This window comes from Lynx canadensis, chromosome C2, assembly GCF_007474595.2.
Source record: "Lynx canadensis isolate LIC74 chromosome C2, mLynCan4.pri.v2, whole genome shotgun sequence".
In the NCBI taxonomy this organism is placed as follows: domain Eukaryota; kingdom Metazoa; phylum Chordata; class Mammalia; order Carnivora; family Felidae; genus Lynx; species Lynx canadensis.
The window spans coordinates 85517363-85544132 of NC_044311.2; the positions used below are offsets into that span (position 1 = coordinate 85517363).

The window sequence follows — 26770 nt, forward strand, 5'->3', positions numbered from 1 at the left end:
AGTCAATGCTCTCAAGATTCCCTCTCTCCCTTTCCCACTGCCCTTCCCCTGCTCTCATGCACTGTGAAATAAATAAAGCAAACAAACAAACAAAACAGATTTCCTGATTGAAGCAATCAGCAAATAGAATCAACTGGATCAATCTGACAAAGTTGGAAAGGAATAGAAGACTTTAAACATGTCAGTTGGTGGGGCACCTGGATGGCTCAGTCAGTTGGGCATCCGACTTTGACTCAGGTCATGATCTCACAGTTCGTGGGTTTGAGCCCCGCATCAGGCTCTGTGCTGACAGCTCAGAGCCTGGAGCCTGCTTCAGATTCTGTGTTTCTTTCTCTCTCTCTCTCAGAAATAAGAATAAACATTAAAAAGTGGCTTTAAAAAACAAATAAACGTGACAGTTGTTAACAGATATGTCTGCAGTTGTAGTTCATAGTAAAGTTCAAGTCTGAACATAAAAGAACTATGCCAGAGGTGAGATTTTTATTGACTTATTATCATAATTCTTCAGCATACAAAGTATTTAATCAAGTATAATATTTACAATTCTTACATAATGTACATTTTAGAATAACTATAAAGATAATGTACTTTTGTTCCATTTACAATGACAAACTACAGTAAAACTACATTCATGAATTAGATACAAATCCTCTACATACTAATAAAAAGTAAATGGAGTGTTGGTTATACATTCTTTAAAATATTCCTTTTCACAGGTAGCAAGAAATATTACATGTAATAAGTCTTTATGACTGGAATGATCCAGAAATATCACAAAGCACAAGTAAACACATATAGAAAGGTAGCTCATCATTTCCAAAAGTTAACCTTTAGGCCTTTGTGTAAAATAAATGTTGCCAGCAATATTTATAATGTAGCAAGCTTTCCCTGTTTAAAATTAACAGCCAAAGCAGGGGGTTGTTGAGGAAAAATAAGAAAATCTAGAACACAAGTCAGTGAAAAGACCAATGCAGAGAAAAGTTTATTTAATCAAACCTTGCTTCCTTCTCCTTATTTAAGTGGATAAACGTATGTAAATGGAAAAAGATGTCCACAGAATCGTATTTATAGATGTTAGGATTCAGCCAAACTGAATCCAAGCCCTAGGTTACCTTTCATTTGGAAACATCAAGACTTTGGTAAGTATATGGTGAATTAAAATGACCTTACCATGTTTTGCTTTTATTAATGTTTGTCATTACAAAAATGTAATATTTCCTATAATTTAATGGCTTCAAATCCTAATCTATTCCTTCAAGATAATTTTATATCCAGGTTCTTCAGAATATTTGCAGTCTTTGTTATCAAAACACAAGGAAAGCTGGCAGGCATTATCAGATTTTGCAGCTTTATAATGATTTCAATTTATTTCATGATACAAGTAAAGTGCCTCTGACTAGTAGTCAGACAGGGGTTCTGGTGTCAGCTGTGCCACCGATGAGAAAATCAATGGCTCCCCTCTGTAAAACAAGAGGAGCAGCCCAGGATCAAAGAAGAGAAACGACGGCATTCTTCAGAAGTCCTAGTGTAAGAATCGGGTGAGACAGAGTAGTATCAAAGTACACTGCGAGCAGAAGAGAAGACAAAGGGATGCTGTGATAGTTTTACCATGTTTCATCCACTCATTTTATTTGTGAGAAGCTCTGAATCCAAAAAGGAGAGTAACTACTAGTCAGTGCTCTTTGCACTGTATCATGCAGGTCTGAAGTCATTCTGGACATAATAATTCTATAAAAATATATCCTTTTTCCTGCTCCTGTCCATGGTCAAAAGTGCTAACAAACAGAAAAGTTAATATGGCAATATAAGAGTGGTATGGGAATCTCTTATTATCCAAAATGGGTAGTAAATTTAGTCTTAAATACAATTTGGTTTATTGTCATGTCTATACTTTACATGTGTAGAATTATATTTTTAAAATACTGCTTAACACATCACAAACTGAAGTTGTCCAGCCTGCGAAGGTATAATTTTTTTTTTTTCCAAAATGCACTCATGAAGAACCAAAGTACATATTCCAAATTAAATTATGTTTTGGAAAGTAAACATCAAAGTTCATTAAAATCAATAGTGAAGACCAGTATAAATTAGGCAAACACTGTAATGTAGTGAATCCCTGGAAATTTCTGTATTTCTAAGGATTGTAACAAAGGTAATTTTTAAATACCTTAGAAATCTTAAACATATAGGTGTTACAAGGAAACACTGCAAATAACTACTCAATTACTTTAGTCTAGTTCTAGCGTGTGAGACTGCATTGTATGAGCTCTTCGTAGTTAGTACTGCTATTGTTATTTTGATGTTAATCTAGCTTTTAAGTTATTGCGTAATGATAATGAACTAATAGAATACTGACTAGGAATCAGAAACTAATATAAGCAGATCAGTTAGGGAAAGAAAACAAAGGGCAAGCACATTGACTTATGAAGCCCAAAAGTATGATTAACATTGTTTACACTATAATTTCTCATAATGCATTGAATAATTCACAGCATAATAAAACTCAGATTTGTTATATACTATATAAAAGCTATTAGTTGACACAGCTAAATTCACCTTGGTAAGAGCCAATCTACTTTGTGACTATGTAACACTAGTAATTGACTTTAAAGCCTTGCTATATTTACTGCATCATTTCTGCCAAATTTCATCCAAACTGAGTCTTGGCATGTTCAAGAAATCAAGCCACAGGAATGTATTTTCGTATTGCCAGGCTCAGTATACTGTTAAAAGATTTAGCTTTCTCTGAAGATATTCAGAACCACGATCATCTTTAAAGTGAGTACCCTTCAAATACATCTCTAACCATTAAATTTAGGTAGACACTAATTACTACCACATTAACAACTCATGATTCAAGCCACAGGAGTTAAGAGTGTCATAAGGAACTGCCGTCACAAGGAGAGATCCCGGAGGTGATCTGAAGCACCCAACGGCTGGATCCAAAAGCCAAACTGTCCAGGCTTCCCAGATAAAGGTTAGGAGCTTCAGAAGTGAAGCCCTACGATTAAACAGGAAGTCTATATTCTAATTCTACCAGGCTTAGGAATAATTTCACATATTATTACTTATTATTCAGGAATAGGCACTACAAAGGAAAGGTGAGGCCCTCTTTTTCTTTTGGTTTGTTTTAAACATATTTCCTTATCCTTGAACTTTTTGGACAATTTCAAAGTACACTCTAATAAAAAGGTTTACAAACCAGACTTTTGCAAAGCCAGATGACCTGTGACTATGAGGTGAAACAGGGAAGATTTCATAATGTTCCTGTTATTGTTGCAATTAAAATACAGGCTGTGGTAGTATTTTCTTAGAAATATTTCATAAATATATTTTATCCTTATCTAATACACTGTGATTATTACTAAATAAGCATTATATGCACACAATTTGGAAACAAATATGGAAACTTTTCTGTGACATGAATTTACTTCAGTGTAATTCCTATTTAAACAAATCCTCATTTGACATTCAATCAACTTATAAAACTCTAGTTATTGGGGGGAAGAATGTTAGAAAACTTATTATCTGCCAAATTAAATGTAATCTTTCTACTTGTTTGATAACCCAAATTTTTAAAATTCTTATTTAGAATTTGGGTATCAATAATATTACTTACATGTAACTTGTAAAAGATTAAATTTAATTGTTGACAATTATTAGAAACCATAAGGCAAATTACTTATTTTATACTCCTGACAAGATATGTTAATCAAAGATGGAATCAGACGAATTTATAGCATTTACATGATAAATTAGTAGATCTGTAAGGTTTCGGAATTCAAGGGTCTCTGTTTCATGTAAGCCAACCACTATATCTATATATAGATGGTATTAATTTAAAATCATATACACTGTGTATAAAAGTACACAGGATAGATGTTGAAAAAAATTAAAAACTATCATTATATAGTTCAGTATAACCTAAGAAAAACATGAGTTTTTTCTTTTTCAGAGATTTTTCTTTCACTCAGTGCAACAGCAAAAATCTATCTTGAAAAGGGCAAATTTCAAATATAAAAATGTTCTACATTATTTTATAAATCAACTTTTCCTTTAAAAATTACAATTTGATGAAAGCATAATTTTGCAACATTCAAGTAACCTTTGAAACATAGTTTTATTACATCAATAAATTTGTCAAGGTTTTAGGAAATCAACCGAACAATGAAGGACTACAATTTCTTTAAGTAAGAATTCTTTTGGTGATTTAAAAAAAAAAAAAATGTTAAGGGTTCTTTTCCTTCAAAAACTGGAGTAACTCTAAAGGACTTGAGTTCTGTCTACTTTGTACAGCCATTACATGTATGTTAAAGTACACAACAATAACCAGACGTCTAAGGAGTATCACTACATTAATGAGCAAACGGGGGAAACATATTCTCTAGTTCTGATAATGAAATTACGTATTGTGAGTATGACAGCTAGGCTACCAAAACCACACATGAACCACCAAAAATCATCAGGGAGGCTAAAGACAAGACATATTCTTCAGGCAGGCAGGACAGTTGGCTCCCACTTGATGCAGACATGCTTGACTGAATGATCCTGGGCACGATGCATGGAAAACAAAAACCAATGCTACCAACCATTGGAAAAAACAGAAATTTTGTCTAACCTTAGCATCTTGTAACCTAGAGATGGCCTAGGTCTAGATTTAACTTTATCTATAAAAAAATAGCCTTTTAAACAGGCTTTTTTTTTTTTTTTTTAAATAAAAGCGGTCCTTAGGTTCTTCTCCCAACTACTAGAACTCTATGTTTTCATTTATAAAAATATCAATGAATGGGTACCTTTTTTCCAAACCACTCAATACCTACTAAAATTAAGTAGATTTAAGGCAGTAAAAATTTGTGAGTTTTCAGACGTACACATTAGTACATTAGGGGATCATTCAATTTAATCTTTTCCCCTTCTTTAAAAAAAACTCAGAATTTCTGTGAATCTTGTTGGAAACGATTTAGTTTCTCTGGATTATTGGATGCCATTTGGGAAAAATCACGAAAAATATCCTGGTAGGTTTCATCACCTGCATGAAAGTAAAATAAAGACACTTTTAAAATTTATACAGTGAAAGTGTTAATAGACAACATTCATTTTATGGCTAGTAACTATATTATAATTAACCATACTCAAATTTTACTCAGATGAACATATTGGGGAGAAAAAAAGACCCACTAAATATAAATGCTAGAAAAGCACATAGTGAAAGAAAAGAAACAGCTATACCTGAGAAAAGCACCTCAGAGGCAGCCACAGAGGAAAGCTCAGAGTTAGAAAAGAGCAAAGATGCAAGTGTTTTAGAGCAATATAAAGAAATACATTTATTTACATAGAAATAAAAGTCATTCTAAGTGAGGTATAGTAAACAAGGCATTCTTTAAATAAATATTTCCCTTGATCAAGGCCAAAAGAAAAGACCAATAACAAATACTAATGCTTCTGATGGATGCAAGTTATTAATAAGACAAAACTGATAACCAGGTGAGCAAAAAAAAAAAAAATCCTATTTTAATAATTATCTTTGAGCTAAAAGGCATTTTAATTTAAATAGCATGTGAAAAAGAAATTCTTTACTCAAACTTAACTAAAAGTAATACACCTAATCCACTGCTTACGGAGCTTATAGAATAATAAAGCCTAGAAAAGGACTGTAAGATCAGTTTCCTATTTTGTCAGAAGTGTTTTGCTTACTGTAGGTCATATGAGCAAGAATGCTATGACAAAGGGGAATAAACACCAAAGATGTCGGTTAAATTAGCATAAGGCATGTATGTACGTACATACAAATAGGCTCGGAGAGAAGTAGATTGTAGATACTGATACTATAGCCAACTGAATACTATTTTTCTTGCCATGACAAACTAGTTATATGCACACATAAAGATTAATTCCTCAGACCAAGGATTTGTATAAAGTAAAATCTCATTTTCAAGATCAATCTTTCATCATATATACTTCTGACAGACGTTAGGTTTACACAGAAGCTTAGCATAGCTCTGTTTTCAAGATTTAAACCATCAAAAGTGTTTTAAATGATTATTGTTGCAGCATGGTTTTATAATTATTTCCCATAAGATATCTTGCATCCATCTTATTACAAACTCATTGCTACAATTGTTAATAGTGCAGTTGATTTTATCAGCTTTTAAAAAGCAAGATTTTTGAGGCAATAGGTGTCATACCAAAAGCTAGAGAATCAGAAAAAAGGTGGGGGAGGGGGCTAAAGATCTAGTATAAAGGTCTAACAGCATAATTCAAGATTTTCAATAAAAAAAGTTAATACTTTTAACCTTTAGTCACTTTTAACATTTAGTCTATGTAAAAAGCAAGTTATTAAAATCTCTATATAGTTTTCATTTAGTCCTGGAAATTTTCTCATGACCTGAATCAATCTACTTTAAAAAGAAAAAATACAGTAAGAAGAAAATCTTGATAGTTGGTTAAGAGTACCATCTAACTCATATTCTGTTATTGAAACAATAAAAATGAAATTTGATATACTGGAACAACTATTAAGACAATCCAATTACACCCATGATTTTTTAAAAGGTAAACTCCCATGTTAAAAGACAAACTACAAACCTATTCCCATTTTTAGCCATTCTAAAAGATATAAAATAAACTGAGAAGAGACCAACATTAAATATTAACAAACCATACAAAATATTTAAAAATTCGTATTCTTAGATGTTGAATTAAAATATTGAAAATATTTATTGTAAACATTATAAATATTTTTAAAATACTATTTAAACTTGAGAGTCTGGAATTTTACTTTCCAAGGAAGTGTAAAGTGCAGGTTATAATACAAAAATAACACACTGATCTTACCATTCAACACCAGAAGTAACTTAAAAGGCACACATTATACATTCAAGAAGAAATAGGAAGGAGGATCTAGCAGATGCTAATGCCAAATACTTTACAGATAGCACCAGATGAGCATTCTTAAGTATTACAACAGTACAATGGCAATATATGGCTTCTACTATTAGCAATGCATATTTTGTATAACAAACTGTAGGGTTTTTTCTTTTTTGTGGTTTTCCAGCTTTTGTTCTTAAATCATCTAGTACCTATTACACAAGTACATTTTAGTAGAACCATTGTACCATGCAAAACAAATTATAAGATCTTTTATTCACTGAATTAAATACTTCCTTGAAGGAAAGTGTTGGTGCTACACTAATCATTGGTTTCACGAATACATTTTAGACCTAATACAAGACAAAAGGAAGTCTCACCTTCCACACACACAAAACTTTCTGTTAACATTCAGTTTCTAACAAAACATTAATTAATGGACTATCAATAAAATACCTTTCTTAGGCCTCAAAATATATTATCAAAAAACAAACATTACAATAACAATAGTGACTAAGATATTTAATATAGTTAACATAAATTGAGCTTCAATGTGATTCCTTGAAATTTAAATATAATTCTAATCATTTAGAATTTTTCCCAAGGCAATATAACTTGTCTACACTAGCATACATAAACAATAACCCATAATTCGCTGCCCTGGAAAGCTCACGTAAGCACATTTAACAGTTTATTACAAACGATAAGCAACTAATCACCCAATATTTGTAATGCTAAGTTATATCCTTTAAATTACTTAATCATATTCTATTTCTCTTCAGAAAGTTAACTTTTCCATGTGCCCAGACAGTTCAGAATTTTTAAAATGTGGACTTCTGTATGTCCACTGATAGTTCAAAATAGTTTTTGATTTTTGGTATTCAGAATATCCATTGTAACAGCAATGATGATGATCCAAGACTTGTTGATTTTGCTCTCGAAATGCACTCCCCTCAAAGAGACAGCAGCATGTGAGACCCCACCTCTAGGTGATCAAGTATATGATCCCGCCCTTCCTGGGTTGATTACAGCTTCCTTTATACAAATAATTAGATCAGGGACCAACCTTTGCTAGCGACATACTTGCATAACCAGTAGTGGCTCACTAAAGTGGTGATTTTCAACTGGCTGAGAAACTCTGCCAACAATCAAGGGGAGTCATGGAACCAGAGACTGTGGGAACCACCAAAGCGGTTTCCAACGACTGAGGGCGGGGCGTGATATTTCACTCACTCACCCAGTCCTCTTAAGAGTTGTAGGAACTGATAAAGAGGGATAGATCTTCCCTTCAGGAAACGTGTGCTCTTATATCGCCTTGCAAAAAATAGAAAGTTTCAGGTCCTTAGGGTTGTATATAGAAGGTTCAGAAGTGTGGTTTCTTAGAAATAAATCCACAATTCCCAAAGATTATATCTGAGTCTTTTAAATAATAGGGCTCTTCATTATCAAAAGATTGAAAATACCTGCATTTTAAAATTACCCAAATTTCTGAGGTATTGCTAGGCAACAACAACAAAAGGATCTAGATAAGACAATCAACCAAAATCAATGAGAGAAAAATAACAGTGACAAGTGGAGGGGAAAGAAAGACCCTACTGCCTGAGCTAACATATCTGCTCTCCAAAGACTTGTGAAGGAAAAGAAAAGTAGCCAGGGAGCAACTGCTGTGCCATTTCACCCCGTCACCTTAAGTATAAAGTTGCTCTGCTTTGCATGTGAGACCTTCTAAATGGGTTGAAAATCTATCATCAAGATCATCCCCAAATAGATCAAAATCCCATTTTATTCTTCTGATACACCATTTCCAGAATTCTGATCTATTTTTAATCTCTAAAATTTGAGAGTGGTGGAAAAGCCTGTTTTTTTTTTTTTGAGGCTTTTTTAATGTTTATTTATTTTTGAGAGAGAGAGCACATGAGAATTGGGGGGCAGAGAGGGGAGGACAGAGGATCCAAAGCGGGCTCTGCGCTGACAGCAGCGAGCCCGACATGGGGCTTGAACCCACAAACTGTGAGATGGTGACCTGAGCAGAAGTCAGACACTTAACCGACTGAGCCACCCAGGCACCCCAAAATGAGGCTTTTAAAACATTTTTCGGTCAAATAAATTGGAAAAATTCATTTTTCTACTGGGGAATGGAAGATGCATACCCATAAACTTATACATAAAACGGCAGTGAAAGAGACATTCGAATGCTCCTAAATGGTGGCAGAAGAAGCCCAAGCAATCTGGGTGGAACTAGAAGTCACAAGAACATAGAGGCCCTGTCCTTTCAAGTTTCCCAACTCCGAAGGAAAGTTGACCACTGACCTTATGACTAATCAGCTGGGTGTAACTTCATCAGCAAACTGCTCAAGGAAAGAACAGCTGACCAAACATTTAAGTTTCAAATGTCAGGAAAAAGAATTGTTTAACTTAAAATCTTGAAGTTCACTCTTACCTCACAAATATCAGGTCATATCCTTTGAATAATTTTTATTTTTAAAGTGCTTAAACACAAAGGCCTTAAAAATGGCCTAGTAATACCCTCACTTAAGTATATCTGTTACAAAATTATAACTTATTTAAAATCTAACATTCAAGTTTAAAACAAATGGGTGAAATTCAGAATTAATGCTGAGACTTCACCCTTAATCAGCACTCTTACATCTTGGTGTATCATGAGTCAGTAGTATTGTCTGATCCATAGGATTAAAGTGGGACACCCTAGATTAGAAGTATCTAGCTGAAGTGTCTCTGTTCTCAAAGTTCTTACTTGCTCCCTATTAAACTAGACCAACAAGAAGTAGTAAATACAGTCCTCCGAGAAAAGAATGGCCCCATATTAATTATATACTAATCCAGTTATGTAAAGGTTAATGGCTGAAGCTAGCATAAAATACAGAAATCTCAAAACATATTTAAATAGGAAGAATAGATGATATTACCAAGCCACTTTTAAAATAATACATTAATATTCATTTTTAAAAGTTAAATATACTTATTAAAAACTAACATTACAATTATTTTAGTCATGAATTCCTGAAATCTTTTACTAATACTTATATGAATTTAAAACAGATAAATTAGGAATTCATATATTCAAATTCATGAAACTGTAGATGCAATGATTACTCTTTTCTTCGTGAAGAATGTCTAATTAGGATGTGTTCCTCAAAGAAAGGAATCTGATTAGCAACATTTCTTCCTTTTCTTGACATCCTGACTCAAAGGTGAAAATTACACAAAATGAGACTTGGGCTGATCCTGAGTTGAGATTTCTCTAACAAGTTTACTTTACCATCAGGTTCATGAAATACTGTTCTAAATACTTACATTTACCCAACAGATAATGTACAATTGCTCGGGGCAAAGCTACAAGGTAAAGTGAGACCTTTTCTCTATACCTTTTAAACTAACTCCATTCCCATTCCGGGCTTCTTAAACTACTAGTAGATTTTATTTTTAACTCTAAAACTTATCTTTAGATCAGAGTACAAAACTTTTAATTCAATAAACTTTTTTCTAGGCATTTTCCATACTGACTTTTTATATGCCAAACACATGGTGATTTGTATTTTTCCCTGAACGCAATTCATAGAAATTCCCTGAATAACAAAAAGAAAACAATTCTGTTGTATTCACTTGACAGCTAAAGAGAATTCCAAAATGAAAATGACCATTGTGCTGCTGTGAGGGTATAAATATAGGTCACCATTCCATCCGCGTCACTGGAATGTATATGGAAGACATCTGTACAGCAGGTAAAGAAGTCAGCAGCCAAAGTTGAACACAGCAAGTAAATGTGTACTGGAATAGGAATAGTTACGGACTTCTAAAGGCTCGGGAGTTAGCCGCTCCCGAGAATTCAGTAAGTACAATACATAACAACTCACAATTTACAAGTAAGTTATAAAAACTCCAGAATATTAAGCCAGTCTGCTAAAGAACTATGAATCTTCCAATTGTAAACTAATAAATTCCTGAATGCATTTCTTATACTGCATTTCAGTATGGTTATTAGTAGAATATTGACCTGGCTGTCCATAAAGTCCTTCTGATTCCCGCATCTCTTCATTCATTCTTGCTAAACGTAACCTAAAATCAAAGGAAAGGATTTTTAGATGAAGTATGTAATGAAACCACAAACCAATGAAATGTATAAGCAGATAAAACACACTTTTTTCTCTCTTTTTTCTCTTCCTAGTGTTTACCACTATAATAGATGGGGTTTTAGTTTTAGTTTCCCTTTATACAATTCTCATGAGAGAATATAATAAAGATTTTTTTTTAACTATTTTTAAGTAATCTCTAAACCAAAACTGGGGCTCAGATGTACAACCCCAGGATCAAGAATCGCATGCTTGCCCACCAACTGAGCCAGCTGGGTTGGCCAGCTGGGTGCCCTGACAATAAAAGATTTCTAACAAATACATTTCATCACTGTTTAAGCAGGACCTTTGGAGCACCTCCAGGAGCTTACTTCCTGACTTCAGAGACTCCCCGGCTTCTCCAGCAACTGTTCAAAGTATTGCTTCTACAGTATGGAATGTCCTACTGTATGGTTTAAGTTTATTCGGCTTCACCCTGAGGTGAGGTAGTTCCAAAAATGTAAATGGCATGTGTTATGTCTAAATAGTGGAAATGTATTTTGATGTATTAAATGACCATAGGTTGCTAAGATTTTACCAAGGTTACCATTCAGTTAGACACTCTTTCGTGGGGTATTCATCCTGGCAGCAGGAAGATATACAGCACTGGATTAAGAAGACAAGAATTTCCTTCCATTTTTGTACTAACTTTAAACAATTTTGAAACAGGCAAATGTCACCTTCAGTGCCCCTTCCTACTTTTCACTATTTGTCTGTCCTTCGGGCCACCCACCTTCAGGCAGTGGGTGCACTGCCCACTGAGACTTAGATCACCCTCTTCTAACGTGCACTTCTGGCAACTGCAGCATCTGACATGAGCTTTCCCTCTCTCCAAAATACTACCACTCCCTTCCATCTCTTTTCATAACCACTGTGTGAATTAATAGCGCCTTAGGTCTCTCTTTGGTATTTGGACTTTTCAGAGAGGACCATTACTTTAAAAAATTATTAAATGAAACTGAAGTCTTCACACAAAGTAAAATGAGAAAATTTAGACAATTTGGGAACAGAGATTTCTGAGGTAAAGGGGCCATTATTGTAAGAACTGCCTGGGAAGCTGCATCCAGGGTTCCTTTCTCTATGCTATTCCTATCTTTTAATAACTTCTCTTTCTCCAATTGTGAATCTATAATAATTTAATAGTTCTAAATTTTCCTCCAATAGTTTCCACAATTATAATAACCTCTCCAGTGGGGAAAGGACACTGAGTGCAGAGAAAGCATGTTTTACTGTTTTGCCTTGTGTTTTAATTTGGCAGGGATCAGGGAGGAGTGATATATGACAAGTCAAGAATTCTCAGTGGCAGCTCAGGAGTTCAAGGCAGTTGGGAAAGTTTCCCTTTGTAGGTGACTGAGACTCAGTAGTGTGAATGAAACTATCAACACTCATATAACAGGGGATCAGTAATTCTGGGTTTCAGGTAACACAGAACAGAACGAGTAAGTGACTTCATACAACATATTTCCTACATCACAATAAAGTGTAAGTGGCAATCACTTTTTTAGATTCCAGTGTAAACAAACAACTTTGATCTGAGATGAAAATCAAATTAAGATCTCAAAAGTCTTTCTTTAACAGATCATATTCAATTGTATTCAAACATTAAAAAACAGGTATTTTTATCTTAAGATAGAGTATTCATGTAAACAACTCCTTAAAAAAAATAAGCACAAACGGATCCCTAAGCATCACTGCCCAAACGCAATGCAACTGCAAAAGTTGCTAACATCAGTGCAGCTGTCCTCCCTACTTATAATCCTCTAACTCTTAAGGTAGAATAAATGCAGATTTTTGAACAGAATAATTGCCTGTTACTGTACCAATCCACCCCCTGCCCTAGTACTGTAGTGAAAATTAAAGAATCCATTTTAGAGAAGACATGGGTTTTCTGTTCCTATTGGTCATGCAGGATTTAAAAAGTGGCTAAGGACATGGGTTTTAGAGCCAAAATTCTTAGTTTCAAATCCCAGCTCCATGAGCTACCGGTTTCTCAAATTATCTGCGGTGTGGTATCGTTATAAAATAAGGCTAATAATATGTTCCTCATAGGGTTGCTGTGAGAGCCAAATAAGTTCCTATATGTAATACATTAAATGTGCTTAAAAAGGTACATGGTACACATTAAACAATCAAGTTTATAGTTCATACCTATGCATGAAACTATGTTCGAACCTAAGTACTACACTGAAACTAAGTACTACAACTGTCTGAAAAATAATCAAGGAAAAAGAAGACACTTACAAGGTCACTATATCAGCATTGGCTGCTTCCACAGCTATAGTCAAAGGGTCTTTCCCTTCTTCATCAGTGGCATGTTGATTGGCACCTCGTTTTAGGAATAAACATACCTGCCTGTTTAAGGAAACAGTATTTTTAATATATGGCCAATAAGAAAAAAATATTAGTATTCGCCATAAAAAAATTAAAAGCACCATCTCACTTAAAGAAATAGCATTTCATTAGGAAATTCTTGACTCATTCTATAACTATTTATTGAACAATAAAAATTTACCATGATCACCATTTTACAAATCTCAAGGTGTTTTCCCCTTTTAACTTGGTGCTACGTAGGATGGTGAGATGTATAAATTATGGTCTCTATCCTCAAATAATATCAGAAAAAGATGTACATATATTTCCATGAACTTAAACAAAACAGCATCACTTAAGGTCATTATTTGGGAAAGAAGGAAGCCAAGGCAACGTTAACATTATACCAACAATAATTCAACAGCAAAGAGGGTAATCCTCCACAAATATTGATAACTTGAAGAAATTGACAAAAATGAAAAAATATGACAGAATGAGTAAATGGAGTCTATGAAGTAAAATGGGAAGAATGATTGTTTAAGAAGAAAATACACAGATGAATCAAATACAATCACTTTTAAGTATCCAAAAGTTTGTATGATGAAGTCATTGAACTCAGCATCTCTTTGCTGACAGAAGGAAAGCAAACTATGATAAGAATAGAAAATGCTTTAAAAAATACAAGATGCTTCAAATAAACATAAAAAAAAATACCCAGCTTCTTGTTTATTGGGGTAATAAGAATTGGATATCCTGAGATATTTTATTAAAAACAATCATCTATGACACAAATTTTTCATTTAAGGTCAACATTTTGACTTCATTTGTACCTTCTATTAGAAAGTCCATTTTCAAAAAACAACAACAACAACAACAACAACAACAAAAGTAATTTTCAAGGCTTTATTGTTCTGTGAGTCTAAATACTGCTTCAGAAGCCTCCATGTCAATAGCACAAGCTAAAAGTTAAAGTCAGACTTTAGGTACCCTGTGAGAAAACTAAAATGTCCAAAGTTATAAAATTCTCCCCAACTGCACATGCTATGTATATAAATATGTGAACATGCATAAATACATACATAGACTTAGTTGTCTGAAAAAAATCACCATAATTTCAGTAACAGTTTTAAATACTAAAACTGATCTACATAAATGGCAAGTAAAGTTCAAAATAAGCTTTGCAATGTTCTTTTCTGAAAAGTAACAGTAGCTTTTTTCTGCAGATTTTTAAAATTTGAAATTCCATCATGACAATATAAGTCACAGGAAGGTATCATTTTACAAACTCTACTTAATGACCTCAGCCTAAGAAAAAGCAAAATGATATTTCAAAATAATTTTTCAAATAAAATCTAGTTAAATATGCAAGCTCAACAGCTTACCCTGTGTGCCCCAAGACAGTGGCATGGTGCAGTGGGCCCCGCCCTTGCACATCTCTTTGGTTCACATTAGCACCATTCTGTAGAAGAAACTCGCAAGTCACCAAAGAACCCTTCGGAGAAAAAAAGAAGATAACAATGTACAAAAAGCAAACAATAATATATTTCTATTAAAAACAGGTCTTTACTCTAATAGCCTTTCTGTTTTATTTTCTCCCAAAAGAGAAAATACTCCCCAGTGAAAGCAGAGAAATGATAAATTATTTTCTTCCGAAGAATGACTTCTTTTTTAACATTTATTTATTATTGAGAGACAGAGAGACACAGAGCGTGAGCAGTGGAGGGGTAGAGAGAGGGGGAGACACAGAATCTGAAGTAGGCTCCAGGCTCTGAGCTGTCAGCACAGAGCCCGACACGGGGCTCGAACTCACAAACTGTGAGATCATGACCTGAGCGGAAGTCGGTCGGTTAACCACCCAGGCGCCCCGCCAAGAATGACTTCTAACAGGGATTCAATTTGCAGTGTGATCTAGCAAAAGACACTACTTTCATTACCAAAATTCTCTTCCACTGAGAAAAAAACCTGACCTTACGTAATCACAGTGATACTCAGAAATCACTACTAGCATTTTCTTCTACTTTCCAACCCATCTCTTAAAGCAAAAAATAATGCTAAAGCTATGTTCAGAATGAATTATGATTTTTTTACAATGTATGAATTCATACCCCTAATACAGCCTGAATAAGTGGTGTTGCTTTATTTTCCTCTGAATTAGCCCAGTTCACATCTGCACCATGAGCCAAAGCCTCAGCCATTTTAGGAAGATTTTTTTCATATGAAGCCCTATAAAGCTGGAGTCCCGGATTAAGATGTTTAGAGTCGAGAAACACAGAAGAATCTTGCCTTTCTCCTTCTGTAAAGCAAACAAATACATCAGTAAAAATGAGCAGGAAGGGAGAGAATGGGAAGTTATTGTTTCAGAGGTACAGGGTTTCAGTTTTGTGAGATGAAGACAGTTCTGTGGCTGCATTGCGGTAACGGCAGCACAAGGGTTAAGAAATTCAATGCCATGCAGCTGTCCCTTTAAAAATGGTGAAGATGTAAATTTCATGTTATGTATGTCTTACCACATACATAACAAAATGTTTTTAAATTTTTTATTTTTAATTTTATTTTTTTTAGTTTACATCCAAATTAGTTAGCATATAGTGCAACAATGATTTCAGGACTAGATTCCTTAATGCCCCTTACCCGTTTAGCCCATCCCCCCCCCCCCACAACCCCTCCAGTAACCCTCTGGTTGTTCTCCATATTTAAGAGTCTCTTATGTTTTGTCCCCCTCCCTGTTTTTATATTATTTTTATTTCCCTTCCCTCATGTTCACCTGTTTTGTCTCTTAAAGTCCTCATATGAGTGGAGTCATATGATATTTGTCTTTCTCTATTTACCACATTTTTTTAATGAGCCCTTACTACAATGTAGCACAATGTAAAAGATGTAAAAGTAACCACTAATTTAACAAAATGAGCTAATGGGAGGTTTTCACAAAAATATATTACTCCCTGATGACTCCCCAAACAGTCAAACTTCTCTTATAAAGACATCCATTGTTATACTAGGCCTTTGTGGTCCTGCCGATATGCAATGGGAGGTTAATTACACTGTACTAGATTAAAATTAGGTATATTCCTATATGCCTGGATTTAAAAAGGATGGTAAAAATCCATGAAGAATTTTACTACTAGACCAAACCTCACTTTATGCCTAGGATGGTCCAATATCATCATAAGTTATAGTACAAGCAATTCAAGTAATTCAGAAAATGCTCACTACCCTGAATATTCTGTAAGACCAAAATCATGGGAATCATGAGGAGAAAATATAGGAAGAAAGCACAGATCCAAAGAAAAATATAATGGGGAGAGAGTTGTTAATCTCTTTCTCCTGATAAGATAGCCACATTAGATAAATAAATATAAATATATAAATATAAAATAAATAAAACATACAGTTCATGTGGACTAAAAAGTATACTTAGCAACTAAGTAGGCACTTTTAGCCCGTATCATGAGGCTTAGAAGAATGTACAGCTAGGAGAGAACTTCCAAATCCACTTTCTCATTTAACAATACCTTCTAAAAGGCTAACCACTTCCTTTAAAAACTATTTAATCAAGATTAAGTACTAACCACATGCATTTTTCAGCAAACAATACTAATTAACACTGAATTTCACCAAAACTCACCAGTCTCATATAAACTATTGGCAGACACTGTCGAGGGTAAAGATTCTCTTCCATCATCAGAAATCTGCTGGATTCCACTATCATTACTTTTAACTGTTTTAAAGAAAAATCAGCTAGTGATTAAAGTTCACACCATTAGAAAACAATCTACTCCAAACAACAAGGTTTTAAAATGAGTTCTGATAATACATCAACATGAACTCAGCCACCATCAGAATACATTTAACACAATTTTAATCCTTTTGAACACTTAGCTTATCAAAATATGAATCAATCACAAAGCCTGAAAATAAACTTATCTTCAGAGTCGCAACACATCTCATTACCCCATATGTCAGGGGTGGTGAAGAGCTTAATTTATTATGACTGTAAGTAATGTGTAATTCTGAGACAATGGGTAACATCTAGAGAAATGGCCACACCGCACAATGACCACTGGCACAGACTTGGAATGCTCCACAAGAGTAGTACTTACTACTACGTAGTTTTGAAGAAGTATCAAAGTAGGAGAAGAGTGAATCTAGCTCATCAGGACAGAACAGAGACTCCCGCCTGGCCTCGTCGCTATTTACAGCAACCACTGAGGACATGCAAGTTAGCAAAGCACAAAGCAGGCCATAAGAAGGGAAAAGGGCAGGAAAAAAACGTTACTGGGAAAAATTTAGGAGGAAAAAAATAGGAAGGATATTAGGTAGTTAATCAGATATTTAGGGCTTGTTGCCATGATAGATTTATAATTCCCATCTCCCCTTGCACTCTGAACAGTTTTATTCCCTAGAATATACACATTACCTAGAAATGTGAGTTACCAAGATGCTATTTAAATTTAACCATTTTAAAGACATAGAAATCCAATTTTTCCTTACAATATGCAGAAGGAAACAGGTCTTTTAGCATTTAAATAATCTACAGTGGCTACTAATTCAGAGATGAAGAAAGCGACTTCAGTTTAACAAGTAAGCTGTAATACCTGAACTTGGGGGAGGTACTCTGACTTGGTCACCTGGCCCAAGTTTAGAAATGCTCAGCCTCTTTTCTTCGCAACTTTTGGAGACAATCCTTTTTTCCTGCTCAGGAGGTGATGATGATATAGAATATTTATCCACAAATTTCCTCTCCACATATTTTGCTTTGATATATGTCTCTTTCTCCTGTCTGGTATACATAAAAATGTCATGATGTTCTGCTTAATCTCTTAGTATGGCTGAAAAGAAGCCATTATATATTGAATATCTCAAAAAAAGTCACTAAATGTATTACAAGTTAAAACTAAATTTGTGACATTATGCAACATATTTCCCTTCCAAATATTTAATAACTTACGATCTCATGTTCAAATGAAATACAAACAATAGACTAAACGAAAAATCACAAGTATAAACATGGCACTCTCTATTCTCTTAATTTCTGTGCTCATTCATTTCTATACATGTTCCCTTGTGCTTTTTACAAAATGAAAACCATTACCAAGAAAACTATAAAAATTTATGGAAATTAATTTCATTTTACTGCAATAGATAATGTCACATACTGAACTACCACTATTGATGGCCATAATTTTTCCTAAGACAACTACTTTAAAACAACAGCATTCCTAACTAAGGAGGAAGCAAATATGTCACATTTTAAACTTTATGATACAATCATAAAATACCAAGTCTGTTTTATACCTTTTCTTACTTATATCCTTTTGAAATGGTTTGGCTGAAATAGAAGGATATTTCAAGGTCTGAAATAACTCAGCCATGCTTTACCAAATAATCTCATTTAAATGATATTAGTGCAGACAACAATAACTTTAAAATAGTATTGATTATACATACAGATTTAGTCAAACATAAAATCCCAAGACAGGATTATGGCAAATAAAATTTTAGTGCTAAAAATAAAGAACCATGAAAACTAAAAGCAACATCAACAATAAAAATTAATTATGTACCTTGAAGGCACTCTTAGCCACTTCATTCAAAGAGCCTCCACATACAGAATTGGAAGTATAATTCAAACATAGCAACTAAGTACTCTCCCCTACCAGAAGCTACCCTTTCACCTTTAATTCTTTAACATCATAATGCCATTTATTAAGTATGTGTTTCACAGATATTTACTGTACTAAGTTAAACAATGTAAAATTATTCACTGTTGGTAATAGAAACTTGATCCTTAGAGACATTAATGAACAGATTATCTCTTTTTAAACCCCTGCCAATAACAGAATTGGTCTACTTTAACTGGTAAGAACTTTTATAGTCTATGTAGAGACTTAATTTTTGAGATTGTCATCTGGAGACTACAGTTTATTATCTAATCAATAACAAATAATTATCTAACACATACCCAAGAAAGAGATAGCCATCTTTTTAAAAAAAATTTTTTTAGTTCTTTACTTTATGTTGAGAGAAACAGGCAGACAAACAGACAGCAAGGGAGGGGCAGAAAGAGAGAATCCCAAGCAGGCTCCATGCTGTCAGTGCAGAGCCCAACATGGGGCTTAAACTCACAAAGCATGAGATCAGGACCTGAGCCGAAACCAAGAGTCGGACACTTACCCAACTGAGCCACCCATGTGCCCCAAGATTGCCGTATTTTAACAGAAGCAGTAATGCTCTCTTCTAAACAGTCTGTCTCAATATTACGTATCAGTTATAGTGAAATAAAATCATAGCTATATTCCTGCTTACGAAAAATAAAAGGCTAACACATGGAGACAACTGAAATTAGTACCTTTGTCCTGGTTGTGGTTTCTTTATTCCCATTTTTTCCACTTTAGCTTCATAAACTCGGTTTATAACATCATTTCCCAATTCACACATAAGCTGTTTGGCAGGAAAATAGGAAAATAAGGTACAAATTCCTAAAAATACTGTAACAGTCCTTAAAGCAAATACAGCTAACTCATTCCTTTTGCTGTTCTGCAAATGCTGATCCCACAAAGTTTGAAGTTAAAACAAAATGAGACAAGGAACTAAGAGCAATATCATCATTTTGCTATTACCAGAATACCTCCCCCTAGAAGACTGCCACTAATACAGGAAAAGGTCTCTCCTCACTCATCGTCCCTCAACTATGGCTAGCACAATGCTGCAGATTATTCACAATGCTTGGTAAATTAAATGAAAAAAGAAGATTGAGGCCAAACAGGTTTAGTTTTAAACACCTCAAAATGGAAGTACACTATTTTCTCTTTATATTTTATATATAAGAATTGCAAAATGGGGCACCAACGTGGCTCAGTCGGTTAAGCATCTGCTACTTAATCTCGGCTCAGGTCATGATCTCAGGATTTGTGAGATCAAGCCCCACCTCGTCTGGCTCTGTGCTGATAGCGCAGAGCCTGCTTGGGATTCTCTCTCTCCTCCCACCCCCCCACCTCAAAATAAATAAATGGAGTTAAAAAAAAAAAAGAATTGCAAAATATTTTGTTTAAAATTTTCAATTATTTTTTAAAAATTTTTAATTTTTTTTTTAAATTTATTTTTGAGACACAGAGAGGCAGAGCACGAGTAGGGGAGGAGCAGAGAGAGAGGGAGACACAGAATCCGAAGCAGGCTCCAGGCTCTGAGCTGTCAGCACAGAGCCCGACGCGGGGCTCAAACTCACGCACTATGAGATCATGACCTGAGCCAAAGTCGGACACCCAACTGCCTAAGCCACTCAGGTGCCCCTCAATTATTTTTTTAATATACCAGACAGCTAGCTATGTTTCAGCCAAATTTTAAAAATTGAACTTATTAATAAGTTCACATCTACAAAACTGATGCAGAAATTAGATTTCTACCTCTCATTCCCCCACTTTCTTCTCCTTTGCATTCATAACAATTAATACAATCTATCTAATTAGGGCTCTACCTTAGCAACTAATTTATCACTTTCATCCAGATGTTTACACAATAATTCCACAAAGCAGATTTTTTTTGTACTTTACATAATTGAGAGGATCACCAGTTTATCTATGTATTAAAATAAAAATACAAGTACATTGAGAACACAATTTTCGGGGCGCCTGGGTGGCTCAGTCGGTTAAGTGTCCAACTTCAGCTAAGGTCATGATTTCGTGGTTTGTGAGTTCCAGGCCCGAATCGGGCTCTGTGCTGACAGCTCAGAGCCTGGAGCCTGCTTCAGATTCTGTGTCTCCCTCTCTCTCTGCCCCTCCCCCGCTCCCACTGTCTCTCTGTCTCTCTCAAAAATAAAACAAACATTAAAAAAAAGAACACAAAGGGGCGCCTGGGTGGCGCAGTCGGTTAAGCGTCCGACTTCAGCCAGGTCACGATCTCACAGTCCGTGAGTTCGAGCCCTGCATCAGGCTCTGGGCTGATGGCTCAGAGCCTGGAGCCTGTTTCCGATTCTGTGTCTCCCTCTCTCTCTGCCCCTCCCCCGTTCATGCTCTGTCTCTCTCTGTCCCAAAAATAAATTAAAAAAAAAAACGTTGAAAAAAAAAAAATTAAAAAAAAAAAAAAAAAAGAACACAATTTTCAGACAGAAGTAAATGCAGAATATACCATAATCTCTAAATGAATATATATTTTCTACAATATGGTAAACCAAATGATGGGAATTAAAAGGAATATATCATTAACCAATATATGAGTTTTATAAATCTTACCAGAAACCCAGTTGTGATTTAAATTACTTATGGCATTTCCATAGATATGAGTCCTTACACAAGGATAAAGGATGTCTTAGTTGGACCACTTATCTTGAGAAATGTAAATTTGTAAAAGGTCCTATGCTAAAATGGCTCAATGATAACAACATGCTATACCAAACCATTAGGGAGTGCACTAGTACATCTTATACTTTTAACAAAAATTTATATAATTATAAAGGATTAAAATTGAGGCACATAATTGAAGATCATTCTTTGAGAAAACATAAAAACGTAGGAATGTGTTTTCCTTAAAAGATGAAGTGATTTGCAGTTAAGAGCGTTACATAAACTTAGCGATTTTTAAAAAAAACCCAAAAGAAAACACCAGATTTGCTAAAATAGCCTCAGATGCGTTCCAATACAATTTATTGTTAGCATGGAGAAACTCATACATTTTATTTATTTATTTGTTTTTAAAACAAATATTTACTTATTTTGAGAGTGTGCACACACAGGCCTGCCAGCCAGGAAGGGGCAGAGACAGGGAGAGAAAATCTCAAACAGGTTCCGCTCAGTTAGCACAGAGCCCAAAGTGGGGCTCAAGAACTCACAAACTATGAGATCGTGACCCAAGCCAAAATCAAGGGTCAGACGCTTAACTGATTGAAGCACCCAGGCACCCCTATTTATTTCTTTTTTGAGTAGGCTCCATATCCAGTGGAGCCCAACACAGAATTGAACTCATGACCTGAGCTGAGATCAAGAGAGGGATGGTTAACCAACTAAGCCACCTAAGCCACCCCTAGAAACTCATACATTTCGTAAATCAAGATTCTAAAATCCTGTCATTTTATGTGAAAATCTGAAATATTTTTAAGCAAGTATTTTATTTTACCTTCAAAAGTTCAGGCTCCCAGGTATCTAAAGTTAAAGATCGTACTTTTGAAAAATGAACTCCAAGACTCCTAAGTAGGGGGAAAAAAAGACTATATTAATATACAAAACCATCAAGTCTCTATTTGCATCATATGCAAATTACTTTTCTCTTTTAACGGGATATAGTCACTAATACAGCCCTCAACATGTATGTAAATAAGGAGAGTTCTTAAATGGTAAATGGTGAAACAAAATCCTCTAAAGCACTCCGCAAACCAGAATTTTATCCACTCTACAAAAGGTACAAATATACAAATGGCAGTCAAATTAAGGCAAGTGGAAAAGGCCCCCTAACCAATGGGACACAATAATTTACTATGTGTTTATCCAAAAGAAGTCTCTCACCCTGTGTAGGCCTACCCACCGGTGAATCCCAGAACACTCGATACACAGGGTGATGCCCAGGTTGATGCTGGCCCACCGTGGGTCCGCCAGACCACAGTCACAACAGCTGGCATTGCCAGGGATACACTGGACTCGCTGCAGTGCACTTTCTCCTTTCAACGATTTATCTTTTGACTCATTTCCAGAATCCAGGCTTCCTGTGGATGGAGATGATTTCTTATCCAGCTTCTAAAAGAATTAAGAATTATTTGTTTAAAAAAAAAAAAGATTAATACTATGCTGCACATTACATGCTCCAAACAAAACCTTCCAATCAATAAATTGAGGGCTTATTATGAGCCTAAGCCAGGCACTATTCTAGGCATTACAGATTTAATGATAAAAAGATACAGCTAGCTCCATCAATTGGCATTTAGTCTTGTCAGAAGAAACACAAACATTGGAAATAATATATATATATTTATATAAATAAATATTTACATTTATTTTCTATTTAATATACATATATATGTATTATATATAAAATAAGTGACAAATGAACATGTGTATAAGATATGAGGGCAAAGAGAAAGGGAAACACTTATTTAACATGCAGGACCAGAGACGGATGGAATAAACACAAAACTATTAATACTCAAGAATAAAATTAATATTATTTTGTACCAGAATTTTCCAAGGTATTCAATGAACTGCAAGCAAGTTGTTTCAATTACTGCAGTGAATAACTGGAAATCGTATGTCGTTTTACTAAAGAACAAATCAATTAAATAATTATTTTTTTAATGTTTATTTTTGAGAGAGAGTGAGTGGGGGAGGGGCAGAAAGAGGGAGACAGATGATCTGAAGCAGGCTCTGTGCGGACAGCAGACAGCCCAATGCTGGGTTCACACTCATGAACCACAAGATCATGACTTGAGCTGAAGTCAGATGCTTAACTGACTGAGCCACCCAGGTGCTCCCAAATCAATTACATAATTATAATTATATTCCCAGCAAGGGAAGTGAGAGCCTGAGGAGGGAGAAGAAGGCACTGGTGTGAGGGTCCAGAGCCTGAGTAGGGGCAGGTGGCAGCAAAGAAAGGATGTTGGTTACATACAGGGGGACTGATCATATAAGTAAACATGTTAAAAATAAAAGTGAGCCATATTTTTCTCACTGCAGAATAAGGGTTATTTATATGGAAAGGGAGAGAATTAGAACAAAGCCTGTTGTGTGTGATTAGAACTGGAGAAAACAAGAGGCATACTAATGGTTTTCAGTATAAACAGATATATAAAGAAATACAGATGTAAACGTGTATATGTGTACATACATACATATATTCCTTTATCTTGGTTTCTAAAAGCCATTCACCACCAAAAGGAACTAGGACTCTTTGGAGAATTAGCACTGGTGCAGAGAAAGTGCAAGATGAACCTGGAACGTCTCATCATGCTAGAAAGTAAGGAGGAACTCAGACTGAACTAAGACATGATAAGAACATACCAAAAGGATATAGAAGCCAGCGTTCCACTGGCCCAGTTTGGGCCAATTCAAACAATAAAACAAATAATGATAGTAATGGATTACAATACGTTGAAAAAACTATACTGACATAATTAAATTAAAAGAAATTAAAGCTTAAAAAAAAGCTTAAAAAAATAAATAATAAATAAATAATTAATTAATTAAAGTTTAATGAGGAAAAAATATTCACATAGTCTCAAAGAACCTCCCCTTACAAATACTTCTTACCTACCAAGCGAATGTTACAGTACAGAAGCCTAGCAGACACCACCTTAATCAAGTGATCAAAGTTAACATCACCAATAACGGGACAAAGTTATGTGTCACCTGAGAATGCAGTGAGAAGAACACAGCATCATTTATATAATACACCTCCAAAGATGCATAATCTTGCGAGCAAGCATCGGATAAACTCACATTAAAGGACATTCTACAAAATAACTAGCTTGTTACCTTCAAAACTACCAAGGTCAAGAAGGTCAAAGTAAGATTGAGGGACTATTCCTGAAGGAAGGAAACTAAAGAGCTGTGACAACTAATATTACCTGTGCTTCTGGACTGGATCTTTCTGCTGTAAAAAAACATTACTGGGACAATTGTTAAAGACGTCTGGAATTAAATGGTAGCCATATTTCAATGTTCATTTCCTGATTATGATGGCAGTACCATGGTTTTTATAGGACAATGTCCTAGGGTGTGGGAAATAGCACTAAAGTAATAATGGGTGATGGGGCACCAAGTTAGAAACTCACTCTGAAATAGTTTGGGGGTAAAGTTATTGTACAACATTTGGAACTTCTCTGTAAGTTTGAAATTATTTCAAAAATTTTTAAAAATCTGATTAGAACATGTTCAAGAATGTGAATTATCTCATAAGCAATTATCACATAGGAAAAAGATGTCAATACAATACAGAAACCTTTTTGGCTCATTCCCAATTTTCCTCTATAAGCTAATTTTTTGCACCAAATTAGAGAAGCTGAGAGCAAAGTACACTGCACAGCAGAAGCTGGGGCAGCTACCTCCAGGAACACAAGAATAAACATGACACCCATCCCCCTATTCTCCTTCTTGGATCATTTTGTCCATGTGCTTGGACTCAAAAGTGTGTATTATACTCATTCTCTCTGATCTTTATGTGTTTTGCCTTTGTCACCAAAACTCAGTAGTCTCAACCCTTCTGTACCCTTCCATTCAGTTATCTTCATCAATTTTTTTAAGTTTATTTATTTTGAGAGAGAGAGAGAGAGAGCACATGCATGAGCAAGGGAAGGGCAGAGAGAGAGAGGGAGAGAGAGAATCCCAAGCAGGCTCCGCACTGTCAGCACAGAGCCTGATGCGGAGCTCAGTCCAACATACCGTGACATCATGACCTGAGCCAAAATCAAAACTCGGACGTCTAACCAACTGACCCACCCAGGTGCCCCTATCTTCATTAATTTTTAAAGTTAACTCGTATCTATACTGTAGTATTAATTTATTATGAATTTAATTGTTCTAATATTTTTTACTGAGATTCTAAAGTTCCTGAAAGTATTCTAGTTATGAATTTACACAGATTTTTAGGGCAGCCCTAGCCCTGTTTTTCCTGTAATCCTTAGAATTTATAGTGTATGATTTTTCATAACACAGGTATTTCAGCAATGCCACTAGCTTCTCCATCAGGATGATATGGATATACATGTAATTTTGTCCCCTCTCAAAACTTCGCTAAAAGCCAGAAAGGATAATAAAAGGCATTATCCTCAGCCCTTATTGGACAAAGTTCTGGTAATCTGAACATTAAAAAGAGTAAATACTGATATTGGCCATCTGTATGTCTTCTTTGGAAAAAAAGTCTATTCAAGTCCTCGGCCCATTTTTAATCGTATTATTTGTGGGGTTTTGGTTTTGTTTTTGTTTTTTTTGGGGGGGGGTTGGTGTCAAATTGTATAAATTCTTTATATTTTTTAGACATTAATCCCTGATTGGATATATCATTTACAAATATCTTTTCCTATTCAGTAGGTTGCCTTTTTATTTTGCTGATGGTTTCCTTCAATTTTGATGTAGTTTCAGTTAGCTTCTGCTTTTCTTTTCCTTGCCTTAGGATATATGTCCTATCTAGAAAAATGTTGCTATGGCCAATGTCAAAGAAATTTCTGTTTATGTTCTCTTTTAGGAGTTTTATTATTTCAGGTCTCACATTTAGGTCTTTAACCCATTTTGAGTTTATTTTTGTGTATGGTGTAAGAAAATGGTCCAGTTTCATTCTTTTTTGCATGTAGCTGTCCAGTTTTACCAGCACAATTTATTGGAGACTGTATTTTCCCCATTGTATATTTTCTTGTCTCCTTTGTCATAGATTAATTGACCATAGAAGCATAAGTTTATCTCTGGGCTCTTTATTCTGTTCCACTGATGCATTGTCTATTTTTCTGCCAGTACCATACTGTTTTGATTACTACAGCTTTGTAGTATATC

At 34.8% G+C, this 26770-nt stretch overlaps 1 protein-coding gene across 1 annotated transcript in view; it reads right to left on the minus strand.

Moving 5' to 3' along the window:
- Positions 1–461: 461 nt before the first annotated feature.
- Positions 462–26770, minus strand: part of ACAP2 (ArfGAP with coiled-coil, ankyrin repeat and PH domains 2) — a 155707-nt gene continuing 129398 nt past the window's right edge. The window contains exons 14-23 of the mRNA XM_030328638.1: positions 22821–23029; positions 22416–22485; positions 19657–19748; positions 17903–18087; positions 16933–17025; positions 15413–15600; positions 14690–14799; positions 13239–13349; positions 10883–10944; positions 462–5029 (exon numbers count right to left, since the gene is read on the minus strand). Of these exons, the coding sequence (XP_030184498.1) occupies positions 4929–5029; positions 10883–10944; positions 13239–13349; positions 14690–14799; positions 15413–15600; positions 16933–17025; positions 17903–18087; positions 19657–19748; positions 22416–22485; positions 22821–23029 (1221 nt within the window). The 3' untranslated portion in view covers positions 462–4928. The remainder of the gene's footprint in view (positions 5030–10882; positions 10945–13238; positions 13350–14689; positions 14800–15412; positions 15601–16932; positions 17026–17902; positions 18088–19656; positions 19749–22415; positions 22486–22820; positions 23030–26770) is intronic.